General features: G+C 45.0%; 1 protein-coding gene across 1 annotated transcript in view; it reads left to right on the top strand.

Moving 5' to 3' along the window:
• RYR2 (ryanodine receptor 2) overlaps positions 1–5,345 on the top strand; it is a gene marked incomplete at its 5' end in the record, with an annotated part of 583,561 nt that extends 578,216 nt beyond the window's left edge. Inside the window, 4 exons of the mRNA XM_023519246.1 lie at positions 747–811; positions 2,899–2,999; positions 4,580–4,631; positions 5,250–5,345. Of these exons, the coding sequence (XP_023375014.1) occupies positions 747–811; positions 2,899–2,999; positions 4,580–4,631; positions 5,250–5,345 (314 nt within the window). The remainder of the gene's footprint in view (positions 1–746; positions 812–2,898; positions 3,000–4,579; positions 4,632–5,249) is intronic.
• Between the last annotated feature and the right edge of the window lie 3,684 nt (positions 5,346–9,029).

Here is a 9,029-nt window from a genome sequence, read left to right as displayed (position 1 = left end):
TGCCTTACTGAGTGTAACCGTGATGTGGTGCCTTACTGAGTAAGTACTGGTTGTACAAAGTACAACCAACCGTGATGTGCTTTATGAGAGGGCACGGCCAGAAAGCACATGGAGGAAGGTGGCAGCCCCCACGGCCTGGGAGAGAGAAGGAGCTAAAGGCCAGCAACTCACGCAATTTGTGATTGCATCAAATCATGAAATTACGGGAAGTTTCCAGAGGAGGAACTTGGGAAAACATGACTTTGAGGCAAATTTCTCACCGTTTAGATCAGTGGTTCTCAACCTTCCTAATGCCGGGATCCTTTAATACAGTTCCTGTGGGTCGCGACCCACAGGGTGAGAACCACTGCTTTAGATGGTCATCTTTTATTTTCAGAAGAATCCCTGAAAATCTTAGGAGTAGAGTTCTCTGTACTTCACCACCGTGAATCTCAGCTGCTCTCTTGCAGAAGGAAAAGCACAGTGTCTGTATGTGCCCGGGCAGCAAAAGGACTTTCTTGCTCTGTCGTCTGATTTCAAGATACCTTTAGTGAGCGTACTCCCTGGTCCCTGTGCCCTTCTGCCCCCAGAGGGAGACGGCCTCCCTGCCTCGTGGGGGCAGCAGTGAGCACTCACAGTCTCACCACGTTCTCAGCATTTACTTCCCCAGATAGTTGTATATTTTCCCTTCCCTCAGAAGGCTTGGCCAAGGAGCTGTGAATTTAATTATTATTCCCTGGTTGATGGATGTCTTTATTCAACATTAGGTCTAATTATTGATGCTTTTGGAGAACTAAGAGACCAGCAGGAACAGGTCAAAGAAGACATGGAGGTAAGCATCTGTCACTCAGCTTCTTCACTGTTGTCGTGGGCACTTGTTTTCCAAACTCATGAACATGGAAGAAAGAGGGAAAGGACAAAAACAACCACGTGGTTTCCCTGGCCTGCTTTCCGTTCAAGCAGAGCACACAACTGAGCACTAAGTGTGCTGAGCTAGAAGGGCAGTGAACTCCAGGTCCACACCGGCAGCAGCAGGGCCCCATCCTGCCCCTCAGGGAGCAGGAGAACCATTCATGGAAAACTGAACAGTCACAGAAGAGCTGGTCGATGGTTGCAAGCTAGGGTAGTGAACCCTTTATGAGTGAGAGTGAAACCCTGCGTTCCAAGGTCTCCAGGGCTGGTGTCTATCTCCATCCCAGACAATCGCTGAACTTCCTAGAAGTAGGGAGAGCCAGGCTAAGACCTGAAGACTGTAGAAATGTGGTCGTGGTAGGGGCAGAGCAGAACAGTGTAGGCAACCTCCACCCCCACCTGTCACTTGTGTCTCCCACTGTGCATGCCTCCAGGGGTACCATTAACTCTGGGTTCCAGGAGAAAGTCGCCACCCAAAATCTCACACCAAGACTGTGATTTTGGAGAATTCAATAGGCAGACTTTTTTCTTGGAAGCATAAGTGGTTCAAGATGCAGCGTTAATTCTAGTGAGGGGGCTGGAGAGGAACGCCAGGGAATAAAGAGCCTAATCACTCATTTGAGAAATTTGCAGTTTAAGGTATGGGCTGTGGGAAACAAGAAAAGGGCTGTGAGTAGGGCAGCAGGTGATCGGATTTGCATTTTTAAAAGAGAGCTAAGGTTTAAAACACGGGGACTGCACTAGAGACTGGCAGGACCGGGCCAGAGAAGTGGGCCGTCTGCACTTCCCCATAGAGATTATGAGACCTTTGGTAAAGCCTAACACTAAGCATGCAGGAACTAGATGGATTCACGTAGGATTGGGGATGTGGGGCGAGAACTTGGTGATGGGACAGATGCAGAAGATGAAGAGGATGAAGCAAGCACAGGGATACCAGGGTTTCAGCCACCAGCCCCCAGAAGGATGGCAGCACCGTTAGCTGACGCAGGGAACCCAGAGGTTTGTGGACAAAGCTGATGAGGGTGGTTCGAACCTGTTTAATGTAAGAGACACTGTCGACGCAGTGGTGTAAGGACCTGATTGTTCTCCCAAACTGCTGATTTTGGCCTGTCTGCTTTTAGCAGCTGTTCATCAATAAGTCAGGAAGAATTTTGTAAATTACCTTAATCATCTGGACTGCAGTCCCCGGAATCCAGACATAAACATGCCTCCCTTGGTATCAAACAGCTTCCCATAGGCAGGGACAGATGAGCATCTGAGTCACACAAGGACAATAATTGTTTAATTCATTTGCATTTACACACATGGAATTCTAATAATGACACAGAGGCTCAGCTTCTCCTTGGGTTTTGTGGAACAGGCCGGCAGATGGCAGAACTAAGCAGGTCACTCTGTACAGGCTGCAGACAGAGAGCCATGCTGGGGGCGACAAAAAGAGGAGCCACCTGCCTCCTAGAGCAGGAAGTCGTTCCCAGGGGACATCCGCTGGTTAATTCTGTAGCTAGCACGGTGCCTGGACAGGGCAGTCCCCTCCTGCATCAATCATGGAATACCTCATAGCTTGGGATTTGATTTTTCACTCCCTAAAAGAAAGTGTTCTGCCCCTTCCCCCCTTGGTCATCAGACGTCGTTCAAGTGCTGAGTCTGCAGTTCAGTTGAGGACATAGTGGATCAGGTAACCTGAGGCAAGGTCATGGCTCAGAGTGACCGTGAACCTGGGCTGTTTCACCTAAGCTGGAGACGATAAGGGACAGACACGGCCTTCGGGCCTTGGTAACCTGTACTTTCTCTGTCCCTGTTGCTTCTTGCTGCTGGTACCTGCATCGTTTAAACCAACAACACGCTATTGTTCAGCCAACAGTTAAATTTCCGTTCGTGGACTAGGCTTCCTGAGCTTCCACATCAGGACCCCGAGGTCGCACAGCCGCCTGACACAGCCGGTTACGTCTCCCTCATGTTTTGCTTTCTACACGCCCTGACGTTTTCCTCTCCCCCTTTGTCTTCTAGACCAAATGCTTCATCTGTGGAATAGGCAATGATTACTTTGACACAGTGCCACACGGCTTTGAAACCCACACCTTGCAGGAGCACAACTTGGCCAATTATCTGTGAGTGTGCCCATCCCAGGCTCCCCACCCCTCCCGATAGCCCCGGCGCCCCATCCCAGCAAGCTGGAGAAGCAGGAGAGAGAGCTGCGGCTTGCTCTTCATAGTTGCTGCAGATTTTTTTTTTTTGAGACAGAGCCTCAAGCTGTCCCCCTGGGTAGAGTACTATGGCATCATAGCTCACAGCAACCTCCAACTCCTGGGCTCAAGCGATTCTCCTGCCTCTGCCTCCCAAGTAGCTAGGACTATGGGCACCTGCCACAACGCTGGCTATTTTTTGGTTGCAGCCATCATCGTTGTTTGGCGGGCCAGGCTGGATTTGAACCCGCCACCTTAGGTGTATGTGGCTGGCGCCTTAGCCACTTGAGCCACAGGCGCCGAGGCTGCTGCAGATTCTTTGAGAGAAAGTCACTCTCTTTTCCTCTGCAGTGGGCTTCCTTATGACACTAAGTTGCTGTTCTTCTTGTGAATGCCATTTTTTTTGAGACAGAGTCTTACTCTGGCACCCTGGGCAGAGTGCCATGGCATCATAGCACCAGAGCTCACAACAACCTCAAACTCCTGGCCTGGCCCAAGCAATCTTCCTGCCTTAGCCTCCCAGGTAGCTGGGACTACAAGCTCCCACCACAACACCTGGCTTGTCTTTCTATTTTTCGTAGAGAAGGGGTCTCACTCTTGCTCAGGCTGGTCTCTAACTCCTGAGTTCAAGCAGTCCACCACCTCAGGCTTCCAAAATGCTAGGATTACAGGCATGAGCCACCTTGCTCAGCATAAATGCCACTTTCTAAAACTTGAAAAGCAAAGGTGGGCAGCGTCCAGCACAGTCCCTTAGGGGTAGGGGCCCATGTTGCTCCTTCCAAATAGAACTCCACTGTTTCGGAAATTGGCTGATGAATCTGCATTTTTCTCTTCTGAAGACTTACAGATCTCTCCAGGCAATATTGTTAACCCAGTTAAAGGTGTTTTTTTTTTTGTTTGTTTGTCTGGTTTTTTTGTTGTTTTTTGCCGGGGCTGGGTTTGAACCCGCCACCTCCAGCATATGGGGCTGGTGCCTTACTCCTTTGAGCCACAGGTGTTGCCCAAAAGTTGTTTGTTTGTTTGTTTTTTTAATATGGAGAAATCTGGCCATTACTTGGGACTAGCCAGAAGTATAATCTGCTAAATTCTTATTCCTTTTCTAATCTAATTTTAATACCAAGCAGAAGAGGTACAGAGGAGCAGCTTGGGGGAAAAATGCTTTAATTATATTCAGTTGAACTTCCTCAGTAAATTAGAACTTGTTATTAAGCTAGTTGTCAATGAAAATCCGTCAGTATCGATTCGATTCTGACAAAAATGCGTATATTGCTAACTTGAAGCTCAAGTGCCTCCAGGGTAAAATTGTGCATCAGATCAGCAAAGCCAAGTCAAAAAAATCTTTACCTCCTTCTGGTACCCTGTAATTAATTTTCTAGAAAATGTTTATGTGTTGGTTTCTCTGTGTCTACCGTAATTGAGTGCAATACCTAATGTATAAAAATATGCCCTCTTTACACTGATAGTGTCATGCACTGAGTTTCTGATCAGTCTCTCTGTTTCTGTAGGTTTTTTCTGATGTATCTCATAAACAAAGATGAAACAGAACACACAGGACAGGTAGGTAACCAGCATCTAAGTAGTATCCTTTCAATGAAATGGTAGAGAAGGCCTCAATGCTGGAACAGAGTGTGTGCGTTCAACAGTCAGGGGTGGAATTACTTTCAGATATTAGTTGTGATATATTGATGAAAACACCTGTCATCTTGGATAAGGGTGAAAAAGATTGGCTGTGTTAAAAAAGTAAAAATTCTAATTTCACATGAAACAAGCTGTCGTTAGCTGAAAATGCTGAGTTTGGGTTTTGAAATCTCTGTTACAAGAAAACTGAGTGGTCTTAATTATTGTTTTGAAATTCTTCTTCTGCAAGTGTTCCCACAAATCGTTAATATAGTTTGAATTAGAAGTACGCAATGATTATTACTAATAATAGTTTAAGAGAACCCTTAACAAACATATATCATAAATATACTTTTGATCAGTATTATATTATGGTTAGAACGAGGACTGATTATCACTAGAAGTAAATAAGGCCACTACAATAAGGGACTATCGAAATGAGTCAGGACTTCAAAGTACATGTGATATACCAAACAACAAAGTTGAGTTTTTACCCTGTATTTTGAGTTAACGCCCAGACTTAGGGGAAATGTTAACCCATTTCCTTTACTTTTACAGGAATCTTATGTCTGGAAGATGTATCAGGAGAGGTGCTGGGAATTTTTCCCAGCAGGAGATTGTTTCCGGAAACAGTATGAAGACCAGCTCAATTAAACTCAGATCCCGGATCACCATGAAAAACCAAAACAGACTCTCGCTCTCCTCTCTCTCTCTCATTCTGTCCCTCTCTCAATCTCTCTGCTCTCTTGGACACATCTTGCTGATTTGGTGAATTGCCAGCACCGTGTGCTCTCCGGGAGCGTTGAAGCTCTGTTTCTGAAGACCTGACCGAGTTTCCCCCCCACCATGTGTATTTTCATCGAAACTAAAGACTGCAGAATAATCTAAATTAATACACAGACCACATAGGAACTCTGGAAAGAAAACCATTGGGGACACTATCATATCACGCACTGACAGATTTTTCTTCTGAGACTCTTGTCTCGTTGAGCTACAAGACCTTCCCCAGAGAAGGTGGCAGCCACAGTCACCCGGCCTCTTTATTTCACCATGCTGGAAGGGAGCTGTCTAAAGGTCGCCGAGCACTGTAGCACTTCACAGATTGCTGTGGACACCAGTGATGACGGGAAATAGTGCCTTACTATACGTGGGTTGAGCTATGCAGAAGAAATGTGCATGAAGAAACATCTTTATTTTCTTTATATCAGCCTTTCTTTTCTTAGATTAATTTTGTGAGTTTTATTTCGTTTTTTCCTTGTGTTCTTTTCTTTGGTGGGGGAGGGTAAGGAAAGCAATTTGCACCTTTTTAAAAAGATGGTGGTACGACTCAGGATGAAAGGAGGCTCTTCTCATTCAGCGAAATTCACCTTTGCCCTCCCCATGTGCTCCTGCTGTTATTTTGGTAATGCTCTGATCCAGCGTTGCAACTTTATGAAATCTTTGTATGAAAACACAAAGACTGCAAAAAAATACACTTTCAAAAGAAATCATTCATTGCATGTTGATTATGCAAGTTCAAATGAACAAAGAAAACCTTCAGAAGCAAGTTGATCAACGTGAGAGAACTCTCATGATAATTCTTTCCATAGTAATAAAGTGTCGTGGGCTTACTTGTATATCTGGAGCCAGTGTCATCCACCAACAATGTGATACATCATGAACTTGACGGTAGTTTGGAGTTTTTTTCTCTTTCTTTGAGCCACCTTGTGATCAGTTGTTGACTTCAGGACTTCTCGTCAGGCCATTTTTTTAATATCAAAGCTGAAGCAATATCCATTCAGGGATTTCATCAGTTGCATCACGAAACACGGATGATACTATACATCACTCCATTTTTTTTTTCCATTTTGAGTCCTTTTAAATGTAATGCTAATCTTTACAATGAAAAAGACCGATTCAGAATGGAAGCAAGATCATTTTGCAAACATTGGAGCTCTTTTATTACAAGTCTGCTTGTTAATTTTAGAACTGTAAAACTGCTCTGATTAAACTATTTAACTAACTTTCTCATCTTCTTCTTTCTCTATTTAACTTACACTACATAAGTGGGCCTCATTATAAAACCTGGAGCTTTTAACCTGAGGTGGGTATAGTGCAGTCCCAAACACTTCCCTGAGACCTTCTTCACTGCCACATTCCATGTAGCTTAACAAGTTCACTGTATTCATGATTATGGGTCTCCAGAGTCACTGGGCACCTGCTCACCCTTATTTCCCTGTCATAAAGGTCATCCCTCTAGTGACAAAAAAAAATCACTGTCTCCTAGATTGTTTAATTTCTATAGAGCTCTCACTTTAGAAAGCTCTTCCTTGCTCAGGGGAAATTCATTTTCTGTAATATTAGGAATCCATTTTCTGATATGGATTAAGATATATATGGATTCCTTATATGGATTTCTTATATGGATTCATTTTCTATAATATTAGGAATCCTTTTTCTTATATGGATTAATATGTCTTACACGTCTTAATAAGAAAGAGAATTAGCAGGTAGTTAAGTGGTGATTAAACACTCAAATACTAACTGACATTTGCTGATGGCCTTGGATTGTGCTGAGTATGGTGACAGATCTGTCATATGTCATTGTATAGATTTCCCATTTGTATTTTGGTATCACTTTTATTTGGCGGGAGAAATCAATTTAGCCATACCATGGGAATGTTCAAGCCTGCTCAGGGAGGTGACCTGAGGCTCTGAGGAGTCGGAATGAAATAAATCAGGTCAGCACCATAAAACATCAAAGGGCACTTTGCCCTTTGCCATGGACACTGCAGAAGGAGCGTCTAGCAGGGAAGGATAAATATTTTTCCAGGACGTGAAGTCCACGGAGACTCAGGCCTTCTTTTTATGATGCTTAAATCAGAGTTGACATAAAACGACAGGATAGGTGAGTGGGGAGTGAACAAATTCATAGTCATCCCAAGATTTTATAGACTCTTGTAAGCTCTCCCAGCTTAAACACCCTCGGAGGTAGAAGAGGATCTCTGGGAGAGAGGCCGGAATTTGGGAAAGGAAGCTTCCCCTGGCTGGTGGGCTTCAGGCACATCGGTGTGGGAGAGAGAGGAAAGGCTCAGAGCTGGTCAACTTAGAAAGTCACAGCTTTCCTAACCGCATTGTCCATCAACAGTAGAGGAGGCCCCACCTTCCTTCCCTTCTCAAGGCCTCAGAGGCAGAAGTAGGAAGGGACGGTCTCCAGGGCCTGAGGAATTCAGCCAACTAGAGCTGTTCACCAGGTCTGCAGCGTTTAGTTCCTGTGGCCTGTGGCTACCCTGCTGGCTGAACCCAGCCCTGAACAGATGCTGGCAGCTTACAGATAACTCAAGTGAACTCCACTACCATGCTGAAGGCTCCAGCCCAGGAGGAGTCACAGCTTCAGCACCCTAATGTCACCTGTGTATGTAATGACAAGGTAACCATGCATGTGCAGTGGCAACCCTCTCCTACATGCAGTGACACTTTTTTCTTTCTCTACTGCCCCACAAAACCCCCATGCCACTTTCCCTTGGGGAGACACTGCTGTAAAGAATATTCCTGGTCCTAGCACTCTGGGAGGCCAAGGCAGGTGGATTTCTTGAGCATGGAGGTTCGAGACCAGCCTAAGGAAGACTGAGACTCCACCTCCACTAAAAATAGAAAAACTATCCAGGCATTGTGGTGGGCTCCTGAAGTCCCCAGATACTTGGGAGACTGAGGAAGGAGGATCAGTTGAGCCCAAGAGTTTGAGGTTGCTATGAGCTATGATGATGCCATGGCACTCTACCTAGGGTGACAGAGTGGGATTCTGTCTCAAGGAAAATAAAAAATAAAAAAGATCACTCCTGGGGTTCTCCTTACTTGCTTCAAGTAATTATAACTCCTATGTAATTAACAGCTCCTGCTGATCAAGACCCACCTGTGTTCTCCCAGAGAGTCATTTGTTACTTGCCAAATAAGAGAAGCCAGATCCTGAGGGGGTCACAGAAAGGCAAGAGGGAGATTTTCTTTATCAGCATTAACTCCCCCAGGAAATGTCTCGGTGAGTCTCCAACACAATTTATCCACTTCCCTGATTCAACTCAGGACTGCTTGACCCAAACTCAAGAATTGTGACCATTGTAGAAATTTTATACCAACATTCTACATAAAGGACATTGCGATGATTGCCCACAGACCCCCATCTGGGCTCCAGCACTTAGAAATACCATTCTGTCCTTGTTATTTCATCTATTTCTCCTCTCTTGTTTTTCCTGAAAATATCTTCTACTCTAGAAGTTTAGATTCATCACTTAACTTGAAGTTTTCCAAATGCACTCTGGTTATGAGCGTTTAAATGCTGCTCTTTGAATGGAAGCCATCTTC

Source organism: Otolemur garnettii, unplaced genomic scaffold (genome assembly GCF_000181295.1).
Source record: "Otolemur garnettii isolate 467f Iridium unplaced genomic scaffold, OtoGar3 scaffold00165, whole genome shotgun sequence".
NCBI lineage: Eukaryota > Metazoa > Chordata > Mammalia > Primates > Galagidae > Otolemur > Otolemur garnettii.
The sequence above is the reverse complement of the archived record's forward strand: the minus strand, read 5'-3'. Positions and strand labels throughout refer to the sequence as shown.